The sequence below is a fragment of the Schistocerca serialis genome, chromosome 11 (genome assembly GCF_023864345.2).
Source record: "Schistocerca serialis cubense isolate TAMUIC-IGC-003099 chromosome 11, iqSchSeri2.2, whole genome shotgun sequence".
Lineage (NCBI taxonomy): Eukaryota > Metazoa > Arthropoda > Insecta > Orthoptera > Acrididae > Schistocerca > Schistocerca serialis.
The window spans coordinates 47,659,939-47,682,841 of NC_064648.1; the positions used below are offsets into that span (position 1 = coordinate 47,659,939).

Genomic DNA, 22,903 nt, shown 5'->3' on the forward strand with positions numbered 1-22,903 from the left:
TTTAACCTTTACAGCATCCTACTTTCAGTGTTGGGCAACAGTGCTTCAACAGCAGATTTATGTTTTATTCTTGATGGGGGTTTTATTGTACCATCTATGGGTGGGCACTTAGCATCCCTCTGAGGTCATCATTCTCCCTCCATTTTAACTCTGTCGCACTTTCTTTGCATTTGTTTGTCTTCATGGTCATCTATTCCCTACATGTTTTCATCTCGCCTTGTCTTTTTTGGGTAGAACATTTTAATGTGTTGCAGAGTGGCTGGCTCATCCTCTTTTATTATTATCAGCCAGCCCAGACCACGTGCTCTGTGTTTTGAATACCCTCTTCTACTTTTCCCTATGGTGTATGTTTTCCCTGTTGTTTGTTCTATTCTTTTTTGTTCTAGGTGTGGTGTTGGGTGTTTTTGTACCTTGTACCTTGAGCCTTGCTTCCATCAGGAAAAAGGGACTGATGACCCTGTAGTGTGGTCCCTTTATACCCAAAACCAACCAGTCAATCAACTTTGCTCTTCATAATATTGTTACATTCCATGCAGGATTCTGCATTACTTGATTCCATAAAATATGATGCTTGCAAGACATCAGCACTGCAGTTGATCTGACACTGAAATTTGCGCCATAATTCTAATATTTTGCAGTTATAACCAACTGAAATACAGCTTTTAAAGATGAACGTGCATAAGTTGTTGGTTACTCCACCCCACTCTAGCATCATGCGTGAGCAACAACACTACACTGTTGAGTGGATAAAGTGTTTGCGAAATACTGTTTTGGTGCTGCTTTTATGTTTGTTCACTGTCTAAAAGTGTGTGGTGTCTCATCTGTAACTGGAGACAGATCTCTTTACTTCAAATATTCTTATGTTGCAAGTCACAAAGTGTAAAGGAGTGAAGGTCATGTTACAGTAGTAGTATAACTCTCACCTTGTTTCTTTCGAATTTACAGCTGGTGCTGTTAAAGTGAAGTACATTTTGCAGGAGGTGCATCGTTCCTAACATAATTGGGGTGATCAAAATGTAGATAAAAAATAGGTAACTTAATTTCATAAGTCTGAAGTTGGCTAGGTTACTTATTTTCATCTTGAGGTGTGTATATGTAGCTCCAGAATATGGATGCAGTAATATTGTTAAAATACAGGGTGTACATAAAGTCCAGGAACACTTTCAGTTATTTATTGCACAAGAACTAAACATTGTACTGATATCACACCTATTGCATTTTGAAAAGAAACTGACAGTTTTTTTTACAAACACTCGATATGTGAACCATGAGTAACACAGCAGACATCAATACGGTAATCAAATTCTTGCCATTTCCATCCCAGCATGTCTCTCGTATGTGCTCCACATTCACTTCACTCACACTGGCATGTCCACTTCTCTTTGCTGGGCACAAGCAACCTGTTGTAACGAATTTGTTGTGTCATTGGTAAATGGCCTTCGTTGTTGGTGTCTTCTTACCGTACTTGGTTTTCAACATCTGTTGAACAGCTGTAGCACACTTGATTTTGTCACACTCCAGCACACAGAAAGCACACTCGCAGCTGAACTCGCCGTGTTTGCAACTAGTACTGACTATCAGCATATTACCAAATTACGCTGTGGCAGTAGACATCAAAAAAATATTTTGGTATTTCTCTTCAAAATGAGATATGTATGATATCTGCACAATGTTTGGTTCCTGTGAAATAAATAAGTGTTCCCAGACTTCATATGCTCCCTGTAATACACTACTGCTTCTAAAAAGTAACACATTCAGAAGCAGTGGTCTTCACCTTGCCACAACAAAAGGACTGTACAACAGTAGTAACATAATACGTGATTTAAATGGCAGAGAGGTGGTGTGCCCATAGGCCCAGTATAGCAGTCTTTTGTGTGATAGGACAGGTCAGTATTACACAGAACTTGGTGCAGAGATGTCATATGAAATAGCAACATGTAACCAAGTGCCACTATTCCTTTCCAGTTCCACAAGCTGGAATATCGGGATTTGTGTGTGTTCATGGGGCAGAATTATTGGTTGTTCTGTCATGTTTTGGCTCACACAAGGCAAGCTCCAACAACAGTGAGCCAGATGCAGAACCAGTGGAGACAAGGTACTGGAGGACACAATGTGACCACAGTGTGAAATGACCACCATATTGTCTGCTTGCAAGGTGTTACAGGAAATGCGTAGTGGAGCAAGGTGATGCTTACAGCAAGTGGTTTGAAAAGCACAAATAGTGCAACAAAAAGGAGAATTAACTTGGGTAACAGGCAGGATATTAAGAGGAGAAGACTTCATGATGGTGGATCGGAATATAAATCACAATAGGAAAGGTAGTTCATGCAAAACAGTCACCAATGCAAGTGAGTGGAATAATGCTGGATTGGTTTCATTGGTTTTGTAAAAGGACATATGTCTATAGAATAACAACTGTGCTGAACAGCAGCTTATTATCCCTGTAGAGTACATGGCTATAACAACATATCTTATGTGCATCTTCTGGCAATATTACAGTAAAAATAAGTCACGTGGATAAAACTTACTACAGTTCTATCTTTATCAGTGATGAAAAAGTAGAATACACACTGCTATACTATTAAGAGTTTGGAGTACGATAATTTAGTTGAATATTGGGTAGTAATATTGACAGCATGATTAAGTATTGTACGCAATACAGAATTGTGTTCAAAAGGAGGATTCTAGAACAGAAATATGTAAATTAATGTAAAGCTGTACATAGATTACCATGCCTTGGTGCACAATGAAATCAATTTACTTCATAAACTCTACATAAATAGGCGTGCCAGCCAGACGAAAGGAAGGTACAACAGATAGTACATCATGGAAACAAGCTAGTTTCAAATATGAAGTCCATTCAAAAAAAGTCCGTTAAAAAACATTGCTTGACATATTCTGCATCACCCAGCAATGAAAACTCTCTCTTCAACATAAACAGGAAAGAGGAGTGACCACTCCTGAAGATGGTTGAGGAAAATAATTGTGTAGGCCACAGCCTTATCAAATGATGAGAGGTATCTGAGTTAGGAATTCAATTTGAGTTCCTCAAAGTAGGAATAAATCTTCAAAAGAATGTCTGTACCACAATCTCAGACTCTGCAGAATGTATAGATTCTTTATGCTTGCAGATTCAGATGAGATACAAATGCACAACATAGAACTTACGTCAGTTGTCACACAAAAGCAGACCGAGCATATAAACTGTTAAAAAAAAAATTAAAAATTCGGAAATGGCTACAAAGGAACAACAATATATATGTAACATATGTGGACCTACAACAGGTTCTACTTTGTCATACATTGACACATTCCATGGTATTCTGCCAGAGATAGCTGCCATCATATAATTTCATGGTTCATGACTTCAGTACTTAAATAAAACCGTAAATTTAGAGGCTGGATCTGATGCAAGGTGTGGTTCAGCCAAAATAGTTTCCCGTCGGATTAAATTTGTGATGCTTGAAGAAGGTATGGAACACAAAGTAATTATATGGTCTGACCACCATGTTGGGCAGAACAATAACGAGAATTTTAGCACTTTATTTCCATCTGGTCAACTGCAAGTACTGTGGAGAAACACACAAAAAGTTTTGATGTTGAAGTCACAGTTTCCTACCTCGTGACAGGAACATTGCAATGATTGAGAAAAGAATGTGTCATAAGTTATGGCTCCTTTAGAATGGAAACATGTCATATCTTAGGCCTCTGTAGAACCTTCAAAATTGACCATTCAGGAGATGATGCAGGAATTGAAGGGCATAGGATCTGTTGAGCTGGTTCTCAAAACAGCACCTGCGTAGAAAATTACTGGTGTGCTCTGTCTGAAGTTATGCAGTAACAATCCTTGAGGCATATGCTTGTTTCATCCACGTGAAAGACATTTTATTTTGTAACATGTTTGTGAACATGAATTAAAAGAAATTCTGTTGTGTTTTGATTTTTGGTTGCTCTACAGTGGTGTACTGAAACTTGTAACAAGAAAAAAGTGATCTATTGTACATGATGAAGTACATGGAATCAAAGTAAAGGCATTTTATGAAAACATTCAGTGTGCCATCTGTGTGTAATGTGCCAGCTTTGGGTCTCAACTCGATAACACTCATCTTCTATAGCCTTTTTAGGACCAAATTAATCAGTTTAAAATAAATATTAGTTTGTATCTTGCTATAATTTTCCTATTCAAAACTTTGGAATTCTAGGTAACCTTATTACAGCAAAATACAGAGTGATCTGCAGTAATGCCATAAATCAGTTGCTATAATTTTTTTTCGTTTTAATAGTTATTTATTTTCTAAAACCTATCTTTAGTGCAATTTTAAAAAGCACAACCATTTTCAATAGTCTGCCACTGCAAACAATACAGATCTGCTATTACTTTGTTATTAACAGTTTTTGTCACTTTCATAAAAAGTCCGAAATGTGCAAGACAACATTATTAATGCACATGCTTCATTTTACTATGATTATGTTCATCTATCAAGTGACACTAATTCAGAATATGATTGATTGTTGCCTTCTTCCAGTCACTAGGAAACTTTCATGGCCTCTGAGGTGTTTGGTAAGCTAGTGTTACAGAAGGAACAAGTTCAGTGTAATATGAGCAGTATTGTACAGCCACCTCATATTGTCCAGGTGTGTTTTTTTTTTTCCTATTAAGTGGCTACACAGTAGAAAATTGACAGAAATTGATCATCTCAAAATCTGTCAGTTTGGTGTTCTTGCCGGTACTGAAAGAAGGAACTCCATTACAATATCCTATTATGAAATAGGTTTGGAAGAGCAAACTGTATATTTTGGCCATGTGTGTGTTGTCTTCAGTTTGTGTGCCAGTAGGGTGACTGATGGTGATTTCAGTCCAACTGCTGACACTGTTAGGACTCCTTACTGAGAATAACAATCACGATGCGTAATGTTAATGTTACAAAATTGGTCCTATGATGTATTGAGTTTCAGGCTAGTGAACAAATCTGATGTCGGAGTGTACTTCTACAGCCCCAAGCATGGGTCAAGGCCATCCACCACTGAGTATCTACCCTGTTAAAAGCACCATCTGTCTAGACTAGATTTTGTCAGTCAAGCACCATTTAAAAGTACGAAGTTAGGCGTACATTGCAATAGTTAAGGTATACTTAAACAAGATGTGTAAACTGAATTTAAATGCAGTGATAATAAGGAAATATAAACACAGTGGCAAAGTTAAATTGAATGGTGTATACTGTCAATGTAAGACACAAAAGTAGAAATAGCCATACTTAAAATCATTATTTTGAATTATATATATTTACATAGCAAGGTTGAATACTTCAGACTGAAGATAATGCAGTTTAGTTATGTGAATAATTAGGGATATTTAACAGATTCCCCAATTACATAAGCTACTTCGAAACCAGAACTAAAATCTAAGTTACAACTATGGGTTAATATAAGTTCATCTTTGATGCTGTGTCACTGATCAAAGTTCGGCACAAAACAGAACTATCAGTTGCACAAAGTGAAAGTTCTTCAGTCACAAAAACATACATCAATTGAATGTAATCAGAAAATGTGAAAATCCTCACGTTTTGCGAAAATCATATCGTCCATGCAATTTTAGAGAACTGAAATGGCACAACTTGTTGGCTGCCCAGGGACTTCAGTTCAACTACTGTCAAAACCTACGCAGACTTAACAGTAACTGTTCACCGGCCCAGACTATGTGAGAAACACAAATATATTACCAAAGACTATGAGGCACTGCTTATTTAAAACCTCAAGAAACCATACCATGCTAGTCATCTTCAAACCATCTTACAAAAGTAAATTAAAATAACAATGATTGATTTACATAGTTTTTGTTAAAACTAAACAACTTGAAATAATCACCTTCCCATGCTGGTCACTTTAGAAGCTTACTAAACATTCTAAGATAAATATTACATTAAATACCAGTGAAAACATGATAAACTGCCATCATATGCAACTGTTAAAATAACCAAATACAAGGAAATATTTCTAGACAAACAAGTGTGTCATATCAGGTGAGATCATAATTTCCTGCTCATTTACATGGTGCTTTAGGTTGCTATGTAGCACATACCAAGTTCAAATTACAACCAATTGAACTGGACCCATCTTGGTCACACTGCGTAATAGTTAATTCATCAAAAAAAAAGAAAATACCTAAACACAAATTCACTAAGGATGATTGATTCGATTAGATTTGATTTGATTTTTGTAGGAAATCTAAAACAACTTTGGTCTAATCTGGCACGACCTACACCGAAACAGTTTGTTTTGCAGTATTGCTCCCTGGATATCTAGTAATACCAACCAGTGCCCTTATATAGTGCTAGGAGTTCCTTTACCAGTTCTTTATTAGACCCAATTTCTACACTTGTAGTTGCCCCGAAAATTATGTCTCTCTTGTTCTCCAAGTTCTTCTCTCTCATCACAGATGCTACATTTAGGGTCTTCTTCCATTATACCCATTGTATGTAGGTGTTGTTTGAAATTCCGATGGCTGGTCATCAGTCCTACCATATGTTTAATCTCTTTTCTATTGAAGCCCAGAATTAGAGATCTTATTTCAAAACACGGCTATGACAACATTACCTTATCATGTTTTTGGTATAGACCGTGGTCCAGTGTTCTGTGTGCTGTCTTCTAAGCCAGTTCCGTAGTTCTAGTTTGATCAAAGCCTTGGTAATTGCCAGGACACGTTCCAGTCCAATGAATGGAGTCTTTGCCCCCATCCTGGCCAATCTGCTGGCTTGTTTGTTGCCACCAATCACTGAGTGGCCAGGGGCCCACATTAGGTTTACCCTATTGCTTTCCCCTAGCTCCACCAGAGCCCTGTGACATGCTTAGATCTTGGTGCAGGAGCTGCCAATGATTTTAGGGCTTCCTGGTTGTCTAAATAGATGTAGATGCTATGTATAATCTCCTCCAGACACACCCTGATTGTAGTAATTTCAGCTCGAAATACAGAGACCAGTTTTCATAGAAGGATGATGGCCTCCAGTCTTGGCTGAACCACGTACACCCTGGCCTCAAACACCTTGGTCTGATTTCGACTTTTCAGTGAACCAGGCAGTGTCCCCCATATGGTGACAAATTGTTTCTCCCACTGCTTCCTGCTTCCAGTTATTGTATTGTAAGGCTTGTTGAAGCAGTTGGGAATTGTTATATAATAGGCTGGCATTTCTCCAGCCATTCCTATATTTTCCTCACTCACTATTTTAGTGTAAGAGTCTCGATATCCCAATGAGATCCAGTTTTAACCGGTAACCAAGTAACAAAATTGTTGCCATGAAAGGTGCTAAAATGGCAACTATAAAAACAAGTGAACATAAAAAATGCACTAAACTGTTGTTCTTTGATGTTGTGTTGATTGTACTAAACTTCTTCCAGTGATCATCTTAAAGTGCTAAACAGCGTCAAAACCTGAATACTTCCAGGTGTTGTTCATGTACATGATGAGGCTTGGATGGAGGAGGCCAATATGAAATTGTGGATTAACAGTGTTGAAGCAAAGAAAAGTCACTTCATTGAAGAAGAATTCTCTTCTTGTGCTATATCACATTAGTAGTCATTTGTAATATTCTGTGAAAGAGAAATTGAAGCAGTTAAATACAGAGCTTGCTGTTATTGCAGGATGACTTACTTCACAATTGCAACTTCTTGAAGTCTTGACAAATACACTGCACTGAAGAGCTGTAGAAGCTAGTATATCAGGTAGGGCCTCTTAACAATACCACCCCTTGCAAAGTAGGTTAGAAATCGGATCAATAATGTTGTTCCCACAGCATATGTTCGCTTTATCGGGCAACAACAAATTTATTGACTGTGGATGGTATTGTCAAAATGGAAATAATGAATTCACTGTAAAAAAGTCATTAATTTTGGCACTTACCTTGAATGGATTCCTATGTAGATTTCGTCGAAGTTATGGCTCATCTTGTTGATTCTAGGGTGACTCCGCTTTGACTGCTAGAGAAGGTCCAGATCTGTATTTTAGCAATATTTGAAGACATAACAAATGCGTTTTTCAGGAAATTGTTAATGATCAAACAATCCCAGATCAGAACAATGGTATGATAGAAATAATTTTGGCTTGGTGTTCACGATCCACATTTTTATTAAACTAAATGTAAATTCACATACATTTCTTCTTAATTGTCACACCATCAAGAAAACAGTTTTGTATCAATCTTCATTTATTTAATTTCCAATTTAACCAAACACAAGACTTGAATGTTCTTTTACAAAGTGAAATAACTTCTGCAAAGTGAAACAAAGACTGCTCTGTGCGCATTCACACCGAAACACTTACAACTAAGTCAAAGATTGACAGTCTCACAGAAATGAATACACACAAGAACCATATCATTGTAATATATCGATACATCAGAGTACCTTTACATTAATAAAACCAAATGTGAATATTGTCACTAAAAGTCTGTCACTTCGCAGAAAAGTAGTATGATATTACTGGTATCGGGAACTGGGGTTGGAGTGCCGTAATGGTCACATAAATAATCATTACAGGCCCCAGTGAGCATGCAGAAGTGCTGCAAGACATTGTGGCATGGACTCGGCTAATGTCTGAAGTAGTGCTGGGGGAGAATTGACACCAAGAATCTTGCAGTGCTGACCATAAATCAGAAAGAGCATGAGGGATTGGATATCTTTTCTGAGGAGAATGTCGCGAGACATCCCAGTCATGCTCAGTAATATTAATGCCAGGGGAATCTGGTGGCCAGCAGAAGTGTTTCTCAGTAGTGTGTTCTTGGAGCCACTCTGTAGCAATTCTGGAGGTGTGGGGTGTCACATTCTACTGCTGGAATTGTCCAGGTCTGTCAGATTGCACAATGGACGTGAATGGATGCAGGTGATCAGACAGGATACTAACGTATGTGTCACCTCTCAGTCATATCCAAATGTATCAGATGTTCTGTATCACTCCAGCACTCGCCCCACGCCATTACAGAGTCTCCACCACCTCGAACAGTTCCCTGCTGACAGGCAGGGTCCGGAGATTCATGAGGCTGTCTCCGTACCTGTACACATCCATCTGCTCAATAAAATTTGGAATGATACCCATGTGACCAGGCAACATGTTTCCAGTCATCAACAGTAGACACTATTGACAGGCCAAAGTGAGGCGTAATGCTTTGTGTCGTGCAGTCATCAAGGGTGCACGAGTGGGCTTTTGGCTCCAAAAGCCCATTTCTGTGATGTTTTATTCAATGGTTTGCATGCTGATACTTTCTGATGGCCCAGTATTGAAACATGCAGCAATTTGCACAAGGGTTGCACTCCCATCACACTGAATGATTGTCTTCATTTTTTCTTAGTTTCGTTCATGTAGTATCTTTTTCTGGTGACAGCGATTTCAGAAATTTTATATTTTAACAGATTCCATCTTTACACTCAGAAATGCTGTGTCCCATCACTCATGCTCTGGCTATAACATCACATTCGGACTCAGTTACATCTCAATTACTTGCCATTGTTGCAGCAGTAGATTAGAGATTAGATTAGATCTATAGTAACTGATATAACAGCTGTGCCAGACATATGTAGTCTTATATGAGCATTGCCGACCATTGTCATATTCTGCTGGGGTACACATGTCAGTCTTTGAATATGCATGCTTATACCAGTTTTCTGTAGCACTTCAGTGTATTTAAAGTCTATGGAAGGGGAATGGACCAAATGCATGATGGATTAAGCCCAACATGAGTTCATGACAAATGGAGTTCTAAAGCAATCTACAAAGAAACAAGTGTGTCAGTCAATAAAGCAGTTGTCATCTTGGGTGAGAGAAAATATCATTGTTAAATCTTTCAAGAAATAATGCTCTTAATGGTAGTGAAGACCATCTTATATATAAAGAGAACAGTGATGCTGAGGAAAGAGGAAAGGTCTGATAATGAATTTCAGTGATTTTTAAAGGTCATTTTGGTTTTATAAACTAGGAAATTTTTAGGCTGACTTTGCAACATAATAAAAAAATGATAAAAATTAAATTTTCTTAAAAATTGCTTGAAAATTAAGATTCACCTTAGTCAGTAAAATATGGTAGTTGTTTTCTTTGAAAGGAGTTTGATTTGATGTGATGAGCTGACATCAAACAATGCACCTATGGATTGTTGCTGCTGTCCAGAGGGTCATCAGATTGTGTATAGTGCCACTGTTGTTTACTATATGCTCCTGTCATCTCACCATGCGTGTAAACACAGTCCTATTACAGTAGCACCCAAAAATGTTTTATAGAAAGCATTAATTACAACTACATAGACATAACTGTGTAATGGAAAAAACTGCCATTGGTTAATTGAAAAACATGAAATTGTAATCTATTTAGTAAAAGTCTAAATATAGTTTAAACAAGGTTATGTTGCATCAAGAGAGAAGTAATTCTTCTGAATCAAAAGTAATTTGTAGGTCTAAGTGTGTAAAAATAATACTATTTTGAGATCTGAAGAACAAATCAGTATTTGTTGCATACCCATGGGCTTTGATTACAGCTGCACATCAATTTGGCAGTGAATCCACAAGCTTTTGTAACAGGTTAATTAAGAGTTCAGACCATGGATCCAGTAAGATAATAAATTGAACCTTGTTTAAGTAGCTTCTACCATGAACACATCAATTCAGCTCATATCAGAGGCGCTCAGTTGAATTTAGATCCAGGCACCGGCTTGGGCACTTAAAAAGTTTGTTTTTGGCCTGAAAAGAATTTTTTAGAAAATAGGTGGAGATGTGTTTCGAATCATGATCTGCTGAAATAGCCAATTATGTGACATGTTGTGTCTCCTACATGGAAGCATATTCTTTTTTAAAATGTGACTGTACAGGAAACATCCCCACAACATGACAATTCAACCACCATGCCTAGTGATCTACACGTGATCCTCGTTTTTTCCCTTTAGCTTTATTGTTATGCATACAGGGTGAGTAACTATTGCCACCTAGAATAACTCCAAAAGTATGAGAGTAGCTGAAAAGTTTGTGGGACAAATGTTGCATGGTACAACGGGGGCCATAATATGACGTTGGTATTTAGTTGCTAGATGGGGTCACATCAGAGATATGAAGGTCAACTTTGTTTTTTTAGTGGGATGCTATAGTTTGGTACTTACTTTCTGATAGCGGCTATCGAGATGAATCCAATGATGTGCAACAATAAGGTCTTTGAATGTCAACGAAGAGCAAAAAGGTGGCATGAACGTCCATTTACAGAAGGTGTTCGAAGTGATGATCATTGGTATCAATGCAGTGCTGCAATCTTCTTATCATGGATTGACTGGTATTCCTTATCACATCAGCACTTACCGAAGCACATGCTCTTACAATTCTCTCTCATATCTTATGCAAATAGTAAATATTCGCCAAATAGGGCGTATCCATCTAACGTGCCATTGACATGTAAACACCATTTGATGGTTTTTCAATAGAACACTAATAGGAACAGTAAGACTACTATCGTTGAATCAAGTGAATGTGAATGATGTATTCCTTTGAAGAACAGGTCGATAAGCTTCTCATTTACGGAGAATGCCAATGAAATTCAGTGAGAGCTGGTACTGTTGCACTGTGGTTAAAGGTCCTTATGCTACTTTGCATCAAATCACAAGAGAATCTGGCATGAGCCAGAGTAGTGTTGTTCATGTTCTGCATCACCATAAATACCACCCTTACCATATCAATCTCCACCAAGAATTAACTTGTATGGATTGTATGCATCGCATTAAATTCTGCTGGTGGCTCAACTTCAGCTTCAGAGGGATGACACATTTATTAATTTAATTTTATTTACTGACAAGACTACATTCATGAACCATGGAAATGTTAAATTGCATAACATTCATTACTGTGCAACTGAAAATCCATGTTGATTGCTCCAAGGTGCACACAAGGTCAGTGATGGTGTAGTGTGGGATTCTGGAGGACAGAATTATAGGCCCCTATGTCATAGAAGGCAGTCTTAATAGTAGAAAGTACACCACATTCCTGCAAGAAACAGTAGGTCTGTTATTGGAACAAAAACCTGTAGGAACAAGGAACAGAATGTGGTATTAACATGATGGGTGTCCGGCACATTTTTCGCTGATGGTTAGAAATGAGTTGCAGAGACAATTCCCAAATCATTGGATTTGACACAGAGGTGATGTCGTCACCGCTTGACACCTGTGGATTGTTGTTGTTATTATTATTATTATTATTATTATTATTTCCTTCACTTTCTCAGACGTTAAGTCCAGTTAAAAATGGAGTGACGCGGACCTTGATCAAGCGTCACTTCCTTTTAACTGTACGGTATATGTTATATTGCATTTAGGAACTTTCGGGTACTTGAACATGTATAAATAATTACGGATTTCTGTAGTTGTATATATATATGTTTGGATGTAGCTGTATTGCATTGATGTACTGGTGGATATTGTGTGGTATGACTCCTGTAGTTCATAGTATAATTGGTATGATGTCAACTTTATCCTGATGCCACATGTCCTTGACTTCCTCAGCCAGTTGGATGTATTTTTCAATTTTTTCTCCTGTTTTCTTTTGTATATTTGTTGTATTGGGTATGGATATTTCGATTAGTTGTGTAAATTTCTTCATTTTATTGGCGAGTATGATGTCAGGTTTGTTATGTGGCGTTGTTTTATCTGTTATAATGGTTCTGTTCCAGTATAATTTGTATTCATGATTCTCCAGTACATTTTGTGGTGCATACTTGTATGTAGGAACGTGTTGTTTTAAAAGTTTATGTTGTAAGGCAAGCTGTTGATGTATTATTTTTGCGACATTGTCATGTCTTCTGGGGTATTCTGTATTTGCTAGTATTGTACATTCACTTGTGATGTGATCTACTGTTTCTATTTGTTATTTACAAAGTCTGCATTTATCTGTTGTGGTATTGGGATCTTTAATAATATGCTTGCTGTAATACCTGGTGTTTATTGTTTGATCCTGTATTGCAATCATGAATCCTTCTGTCTCACTGTATATATTGCATTTTCTTAGCCATGTGTTGGATGCGTCTTGATCGATGTGTGGCTGTGTTAGATGATACGGGTGCTTGCCATGAAGTGTTTTCTTTTTCCAATTTACTTTCTTCATATCTGTTGATGTTATGTGATCTAAAGGGTTGTAGAAGTGGTTATGAAATTGCAGTGGTGTAGCCGATGTATTTATATGAGTGACTGCTTTGTGTATTTTGCTAGTTTCTGCTCGTTCTAGAAAGAATTTTCTTAAATTGTCTACCTGTCCATAATGTAGGTTTTTTATGTCGATAAATCCCCTTCCTCCTTCCTTTCTGCTTAATGTGAATCTTTCTGTTGCTGAATGTATGTGATGTATTCTATATTTGTGGCATTGTGATCGTGTAAGTGTATTGAGTGCTTCTAGGTCTGTGTTACTCCATTTCACTACGCCAAATGAGTAGGTCAATATTGGTATGGCATAGGTATTTATAGCTTTTGTCTTGTTTCTTGCTGTCAATTCTGTTTTCAGTATTTTTGTTAGTCTTTGTCTATATTTTTCTTTTAGTTCTTCTTTAATATTGTATTATCTATTCCTATTTTTTGTCTGTATCCTAGATATTTATAGGCATCCGTTTTTTCCATCGCTTCTATGCAGTCGCTGTGGTTATCCAATATGTAATCTTCTTGTTTAGTGTGTTTTCCCTTGACTATTCTATTTTTCTTACATTTGTCTGTTCCAAAAGCCATACTTATATCATTGCTGAATACTTCTGTTATCTTTAGTAATTGGTTGAGTTGTTGATTTGTTGCTGCCAGTAGTTTTAGATCATCCATGTATAGCAAATGTGTGATTTTGTGTGGGTATGTTCCAGTAATATTGTATCCATAATTTGTATTATTTAGCATGTTGGATAGTGGGTTCAGAGCAAGGCAGAACCAGAAAGGACTTAATGAGTCTCCTTGGTATATTCCACGCTTAATCTGTATTGGCTGTGATGTGATATTATTTGAATTTGTTTGGATATTAAGTGTGGTTTTCCAATTTTTCATTACTATGTTTAGGAACTGTATCAATTTAGGATCTACTTTGTATATTTCCAATATTTGTAGTAACCATGAGTGGGGTACACTACCAAAAGCTTTTTGGTAATCAATGTATGCGTAGTGTAGCGACCTTTGTTTAGTTTTAGCTTGATATCACCTCTGCATCTATTATCAGTTGCTCTGTACATCCTCGTGCTTCTTTGCAACAGCCTTTTTGTTCTTCATTTATAATTTTGTTCTGTGTTGTATGTGTCATTAATTTCTGTTTAATGACTGAAGTTAATATTTTGTATATTGTTGGTAGGCATGTTATGGGGCGATATTTAGCTGGGTTCGCTGTGTCGGCTTGATCTTTAGGTTTCAGATAAGTTATTCCTTGTGTATGTGTCTGCAATGTAACTGTTAAATAATTTAGTTAGATGTGAATGTGTTGAGGTGAACTTCTTTAGCCAGAAATTTGCTATTTTATCATTTCCAGGGGCTTTCCAATTGTGAGTAGAATTAATTTCTTGGGTGACTTCATGTTGCAAAATTATCACTTTAGGCATTTGTGGTATCATCTTGTATGTGTCTGTTTCTGCTTGTATCCACCGTGCATGCCTGTTATGTTGTACCGGGTTTGACCATATGTTGCTCCAGAAGTGTTCCATGTCTGTTATGTTTGGTGGATTGTTTATTTTAATGTGTGTTTCTATTGTCTGGTAAAATTTCTTTTGGTTTGTGTTGAATGTTTGGTTTTGTTTCCTTCTATTTTCACTTTTTTGTATCTTCTGAGTCGTTTGGCGAATGCTTGTAATTTCTGGTTCTTTTCGTCTAATTCCTCTATCGCTTCTTGTTGTGAGATTTTACCTAACCTTTTTTGTTTTTTTTTCCGAGATTTCATTTCTTATAAATTGTGTTAGCTGTCCGATGTCTTTTCTCAGTTTTTCTATTTTGATCTGTAGCCTGTGTTGCCATGCTGGTTTTGTGGGTTTCTTCTGTGTGTTGGTAGGTTCTCATCTCTGCCTAGTGTGTATATTTAGTGTAGTGAGTTCTCCTATATAAACCAGTAGTTGTAACTCTTCCATAGTTGTTTTCATTTATTTTGTTGTGTATGATTGTGTTGATAGTTTTTATTGTTGTTTCGACTTGTGGGTTGTTTGGTGGTCTATGCAAGAATGGTCTAAGGTTTGTATTTGTGTCTTTGTATTCTATATATGATAGCTGAAATTTTTCTTCTACATCTAACATCTGTGTCACTTCGTGTTCTATTTGTGCTTGCTCTGGTGGCTGTCTTAAGATTTCGTTTTCCTCTGATTGTTTAATTGATGCGTGTTGTTCTTTGTTTGTTTGCTCTGGGATGTTTGAGTCCATTACTGTATTTTCTTCTTCTGATTGCACATTATTTTGTTCCAGTATTTGTTGTACTTGTTCGATGTTTTCTAATTCTGTCTGGGGTATCCTGTTATTTTTGATTATTACACGGATCTGATCAGGTAGTCGTTGTTCTCTTAAAAATTTTAATTCTGGGTATCTGGTAATAAATGTTGTGTATACTTGTGATCTGTATCCAGTTGTGTTGGTTTCTAGGTTTGTTGCTTGATAATAACAGAACATGAGGTGTGGATTAACTCCATCTGACCATCTCATCCTCTGTCTTTGTTTTCCTTCTAGGGTGGTTGCAGGAAGCATATCCTGCAAAACACCTCTATTTGGATTTAAATTATTTTCCAGTTGGCTAGCAGTGTCGTCGTTACCATTGTGGGCGGGCATAGGGTTCAAGCGTCGTCCCCGACCATGACGGCGCTTGTCCGAGGCTTCTTTAGTTCTGTCCTGAACCAACTAATCACACTAAAAGGGGGGTTAGCCCTATTAGTGGTTTGTTCTTTTCGTCGCCTTTTACGACTGGCAGAAAATACTGGAGGCCTATTCTTTTCCCGGGCCTCCATGGGGATTATTATAATTATTATTATTATTATTATTTTATTTACACGTGAAGTTCCACAGGACCAAATTGAGGAGCAAATCTCAAAGGTCATGGAACGTGTCAGTACATGAAATAACAACATAAAAGTAATAAGAGATAAAAATAAATATTCATGAACCTGAAAATGTCGGTCCATATGTGTAAGTAAACGTTATCACCAATACTATAAGAATCAGCTTAATTTTTCAAGAAACTCCTTGACAATACGAAGAGTGACCCAGAACTCCAGTTTCGATTTGAAAGCGCGTGGATTACTGCTAAACAGTTTTGAATTCGGGTGGTACCTTATTGAAAATAGATGCAGCAGTATACTGCAGAGCTATTGGCCCAAGGGTTAAGAAAGTCCAATCCAAATGCAGGTTTTATTTCTGGTGAGTATTAACCTAGTGAAAGCTGCTTATTCTTGGGAATTAACTAATATTGGTAACAAGAAACGACAATAAGGAATATATACAGGGTGGTCCATTGATCGTGGACGGGCCAAATATTTCACGAAATAGGCTTCAAACGAAAAAACTACAAAGAATGAAACTAGTCTAGCTTGGAGGGGAAACCAGATGGCGCTATTGTTGGCCCGATAGACGGCACTGTGGTAGATCAAACGGATATCAACTGCGTTTTTCAAAATATGAACCCCCATTTTTTATAACATATTCGTGTAGGTACGTAAAGAAATATGAATGAATGTTTTAGTTGGACCATTTTTTTCGCTTTGTGATAGATGGCGCTGTGATAGAAATATGGCTCACAATTATAGACGAACATTGGTAATGGTAGGTTTTTTAAAATTAAAATACAGAACACTCGACCGTTTGAACATTTTGTGAACTTACCATTTCTGAGAATGCATGCTATTTCAGTGTGATTACCTGTAAATACCACATTAATAAATGCTCAAAATGATGTCCATCAACCTCAATGCATTTGGCAATACGTGTAAAGACATTCCTCTCAACAGCGAGTAGTTCGCCTTCCGTAATGTTTGCACATGCATCAACAGTGCGCTGACGCATGTTGTCAGGCGTTGTCGGTGAATCACGATAGCAAATATCCAACTTTCCCCACAGAAAGAAATCTGGGGACGTCGAATCCGGTGAACGTGCGGGCCTTGGTATGGTTTCGACAACCAATCCACCCGTCACGAAATACGCTATTCAATACCGCTTCAACTGCACGCGAGCTATGAGCCGGACATCCATAATGTTGGAAGTACATTGCCATTCTTCATGCAGTGAAACATTTTGTGTAACATCGGTAGAACATAGCGTAGGAAATCAGCATACATTGCACCATCGATAAAATGGGGGCCAATTATCCTTCCTCCCATAGTGCCGCACCATACATTAACCCGGCAAGGTCGCTGATGTTCCACTTGGAGCAGCCATCGTGGATTTACCGTTACCCAATAGTGCATATTATTCCGGTTTATGTTACTGCTGTTGGTGAATGATGCTTCGTCGCTAAATAGAACGCGTGCAAAAAATCTGTCATCGTCCTGTAATTTCTCTTCTGCCCAGTGGCAGAACAGTAACTGACGTTCAAAGTCATCGCCATGCAATTCCTGGTCCATAGAAATATGGTAGGGTGCAATCGATGTTGATGTACCATTCTCAACACCGACGTTTTCGAGATTCCCGATTCTCGGGCAATTTGTCTGCTACTGCTGTGCAGATTAGCCGTGACAACAGCTAAAACACCTACGTGGGCATCATCATTTGTTGCAGGTCATGGTTGCCGTTTCACATGTGGCTGAACACTTCCTGTTTCCTTAAATAACGTAACTATCCGACGAACGGTCCGGACATTTGGATGATGTCGTCCAGGATACGGAGCAGCGTACATAGCACACGCCCCTTGGGCATTTTGATCACAATAGCCATACATCAACACAATATCGACCTTTTCCGCAATTGGTAAACGGTCCATTTTAACACGGGTGATGTATCACGAAACAAATACCGTCCGCACTGGCGGAATTATACGTGATACCACGTATTTACACGTTTGTGACTATTGCAGCGCCATCTGTCACAAAGTGAAATAAATGGTCCAACTAAAACATTCATATTTCTTTACGTACTACACGAATACGTAATAAAAATGGGGTTCCTATTTTTAAAAAACGCAGCGCCATGTAGCGGCCCAACCATAGCGCCATCTGTTTCCCCCTTAAAGCTAGACGAATTTCGTTCTGTGTAGTTTTTTCGTTGGACGCTTATTTCGTGAGATATTTGGTCCGGTCACTATCAATGGACCACCCTGAATATTGAGAGGCCAATGTCAAAATACCCAGACTCGTGAACAGAAGTGGACAAAAGGCGCTTGACTCACACCACTTGTTACCCGAACCGCCCGTTTCTGAGCCAAAAATAACCTTTTAGAATGGGAACAGTTACCCCAGAATATAATACCATACAACATAAGTGAATGAAAATAACCAAAGTCGAACGATCACTCATTTCTGATACCGTTCGAATAGTAAAAATGGCAGTATTAACTCTTTGAACAAGATCCTGAATGTTGGCTTTGCAATACAGCTTACTATCTATCTGAACACCTAGAAATTTGAACTGTTCAGTTTCACTAATCATAGGCCCATTCTGTGAAATCAAAACGTCAAGTTTTGTTGAATTGTATGTTAGAAACCATAAAAACTGAGTCTTATTGTGATTTAGCATTAGTTTATTTTCTACAGGCAATGAACTGAGGTCATGTACTGCACTATTTGCAACTGAGCCAATGTTGCACACAACATCCTTTACTACAAAGCTAGTGTCATCAGCAAACATAAATATTTCAACTAACCATAATACTACAGGGCATATCATTTATATAAATAAGGAACAGGAGTGGCCCCAACATTGATCCCTAGGTATTTGCGAAGGAGATTGTTCATAAAGACATTCTAGCTACGCCTGAAAATACAAGGGCAGTTCAATAAGTAATGCAACACATTTTTTTCTCGGCCAATTTTGGTTGAAAAAACCGGAAATTTCATGTGGAATATTTTCAAACATTCCCGCTTCGTCTCATTTAGTTTCATTGACTTCCGACAGGTGGCAGCGCTGTACGGAGCTGTTAAAATTGCGTCTGTAACGGATGTGCGTTGCAAACAACAGGCAGCGATCGAGTTTCTTGTGGCGGAAAACCAGGGCATCTCGGATATACATAGGCGCTTGCAGAATGTCTACAGTGATCTGGCAGTGGACAAAAGCACGGTGAGTCGTTGGGCAAAGCATGTGTCATCATCGCCGCAAGGTCAAGCAAGACTGTCTGATCTCCCGCTTGCGGGCCGGCCGTGCACAACTGTGACTCCTGCAATGACGGAGCGTGCGAACACACTCGTTCGAGATGATCGACGGATCACCATCAAACAACTCAGTGCTCAACTTGACATCTCTGTTGGTAGTGCTGTCACAATTGTTCACCAGTTGGGATATTCAAAGGTTTGTTCCCGCTGGGTCCCTCCTTGTCTAACCGAACACCATAAAGACCAAAGGAGAACCATCTGTGCGGAATTGCTTGTTCGTCATGTTACAGGCACCCTACAGCCCCGATCTCGCACCGTCGGATTTCCATATGTTTGGCCCAATGAAGGAGCAATTCATGGGAGGCACTACGCGGATGATGAAGTAGTTATTGATGCAGTACGACGTTGGCTCCGACATCGACCAGTGGAATGGTACCGTGCAGGCATACAGGCCCTCATTTCAAGGTGACGTAAGGCCGTAGCATTGAATGGAGATTACGTTGAAAAATAGTGTTGTGTAGCTAAAAGATTGGGGAATAACCTGGTGTATTTCAATGCTGAATAAAACAACCCCTGTTTCAGAAAAAAAAAGTGTTGCATTACTTATTGAACTGCCCTCGTATATGAGAGAGAATTGTTGGAGCATGTTCTTTGACAAGTGTCAATGTGATATGGAATACCACTCAGTCCATGATAAGATCATTGCAGCACTACATTCATACCAATGACCATCACTTTGAACACCTGTAAGTGGACGTTCATGCCACCTTTATAACGCTTTGTTGACCTTCAAAGACCTTACTGTTACACACAATTGAATTTGTCTCCGTAGCCGCTATCAGAAAATATATATCACACCATAGCAACACATTTAAAAAAAGAAAGTTGACCTTTATATCTCTGAAGCAACATAAAACCAAAGTCATATTATGGCCCCCATTCTATCCTGCAACTTTTGTCCCACAAACTTCTCAACTCCTACCATAATTTCAGAATTATTCTTGGTGGCAATAGTTAGTGACTCACCCTGTATACTGGACACCATCAGAAAATAAATACGTTAAATTAACTTTTGTCACTCCATAAAACCTTAGACTTGTCTTTGGCACTCCAAGTTCGGGGTTTCCTTGGGAACTCTATCCAGTCCTAATTTTTTGAATTTATGAGTGGGTTTATGTCATTTATCATGTAAATCACCTGTTACTAAGTGACCAGACATGTCAGCTCAGTCCCTTATGTTGCTTCAGATGATCTCTGTTTTGTTGAGAAGCTTCTCTTGGAGCAGCAGCTGATTGCTTACAAATCATTCTGTCCACCCTCCTTGCCCTTCTGCAAGGATGACTGGACCTTGGCTTTTTGATTACTGTTATTTCCTGTTCTTGCCATTGACTGTGCACATTTGTTTGTGGTTGCGATATGCCATAGTCTCCAGAAGTACTACACTGCTACCTCCCAATCTTTAGAACATGCAGGTTTGAATCCTGCCTCGGGCGTGGATGTGTGTGATGTCTTTAGGTTAGTTAGGTTTAACTAGTTCTGAGTTCTAGGGGACTGATGACCTCAGAAGTTAAGTCCCATAGTGCTCAGAGCCATTTTTGTAACTTGCTGTTGGGTTTAGAAGTCACTCCTCACCTCTACAAGTTGGTATGAGCTGCCCAGAGGACAGAGACCTAAATGTTTCACTTATGATGGTCGATTCATTGTCAGTGAGTGGCAGTTTTCATAATAAACAAAAGTGAATGAAAATCGTACACAAGGTGTAAAAGCATGACAGATTAAAGATGCTTGTTGTCACTTTTCTTTGTGAAGTGTCTAATAAGAAGTATGTCCACAGCTGAATTATCGGCTTGTGTAGTTATTTACAGTACTGAAAACAAAGTGAGAAAATGGAGAGTGAATTCTTACTATCATTACCTGCAACAGTTTATCATGTCCTCTTTAATGATATTTTGAAGCCTCACTTACAGCATTTTGTGGACCAATCACATGTTGGTGGGCATTAATAGAAATCTGTTTACTGTCTTATCTGTTGTAAATCACTGGTAATTTCTTCAAATATTTCAGGTGGAAACCTCAACAAGATACCCATCTGACAGTGCAAGGTAAGTTTTCATAATTCACTGGAGAACGTTGTGAGAAATAAAAATTATTATTACTTGTGAAAGTACTTCAGATATAAAATGCACTACTGTAATTATTCAGTATTACCAATAAGCAACATCATTACAAGATAGTATGGTCACTTATGCTATTCTCTGCAACAACACATTATGTGACTGTTGGTAGAGAAATAGTGCAAATGTCTAATATCCGTACAGGAAAATAAAAGTTCAGGTGGTATATCAGCAGCTGTATTGTGCTTAATGCAGAACATCACATGAAATTCAACAGATTCATCTTGATGGGCACAAGCTAATGTCATACTGTCATAGAAGAAGAAAGAGTGAGTGGCTATATACCCAAAAATTTGAGCTGATTCCCAGCCTTCTAGGTTAATGAATATAGTGTTGAACAGCTCTTTCAATTCTGTGCCACAGTGGTGCTCAGGAAACACACAAGCTTGTAGTGGTGACAGTTTATGGGCCACCATCAAGAAGAAACATAATTAGCTGGTGCCAGTTTCAGAAACAAAGAGAATGAGGACTCAAAGGTTAAGTCTTCACAACTTAACCTTTGAGTCCTCATTCTCTTTGTTTCTCCTTCATCCCAGTGTGTTCCTGAAGGCTTGCCCATTCATTACACACATTACAGGTGACAAGGTATTGCATAATTCACAAGGTAGTGCGCAATTCCCAGCTCCAGGTCAACAGGTACGGTTTGCACATACCCTCTGATACAGGCCAGGCACAGAGAGGGGTGACTGCCTAAGCTGTTACCTTCCCAAATGCCTATTGGTCCCTCTGCCTGGAATTCGGGAGGTGTGGCCTGAGGTGTGAACAGTCACTTAGGGTGGAGGGAACATGCCATTGGAGATGTTGGCAATAATGGGGGATTTTTTTTTCAGTGACTCAATATCACCATCTCAGTGTGTCTACTAAACATAAACAGAATGAGGCTAAAGATTTGAAGTCCCTCTCAGCTGCACGTAAGTTCCTCATGGTATCACGTACCAGAGGTGGTCAGTCCTTTGCTACATTTTATGCGTGCATTATTCCGAAAGGTGTTGTTGCAGTTGCAGGCCCTGTGAAATTCTTTTCTCATTTATGTAATGCAACTTCGCTTCTGAAGATGTATTGCGATTTTCAAGCCCAACAACTGCTTACAGCATCACTCCTCAAGATTTATCCTGTTCCCATCCAGGAGATCCGAGTCAAAGACATAAAACCCCACCCTGTTACTTGAAGTTGTTAGCTAGTCTAAATCCGTGCATTTTACCATCTGGCATTTACAGTACCGTTTTTTCTATGCCATGTATAATGGAGACTATGCCCACCGAGACTTGCAACCTCAAGTTCAGTATTGCAGTAGTGAAATCACTCAGGCCACAGTAGCATCCCAACTCCTCCTACAGCTGCGCAACAAGCCATCAGATCTTTGCCCTGGTGGCGAAATCACCTGCTGCACAACTGTCAGGCTGAAAGATCAAAAGCAATACTTGTGCAAAGACTTTCTACAACCAAAAACATGGTCTTCATCTTCCAACTAGAAAGCTCTAAGAAATGAAAC

General features: G+C 38.5%; 1 protein-coding gene across 4 annotated transcripts in view; it reads left to right on the plus strand.

Moving 5' to 3' along the window:
• The window catches only part of LOC126427113 (zinc finger protein 91-like), a 127,144-nt gene that overhangs the window by 76,100 nt on the left and 28,141 nt on the right, over positions 1–22,903 (plus strand). For 3 of the 4 annotated variants that reach the window (XM_050089335.1, XM_050089336.1, XM_050089337.1), the window contains one exon: positions 21,302–21,339. In XM_050089335.1, the coding sequence (XP_049945292.1) occupies positions 21,302–21,339 (38 nt within the window). Of the gene's footprint in view, positions 1–19,043; positions 19,766–21,301; positions 21,340–22,903 lie in introns of those variants that run through there. The other variant, XM_050089338.1, reaches the window with a different exon arrangement.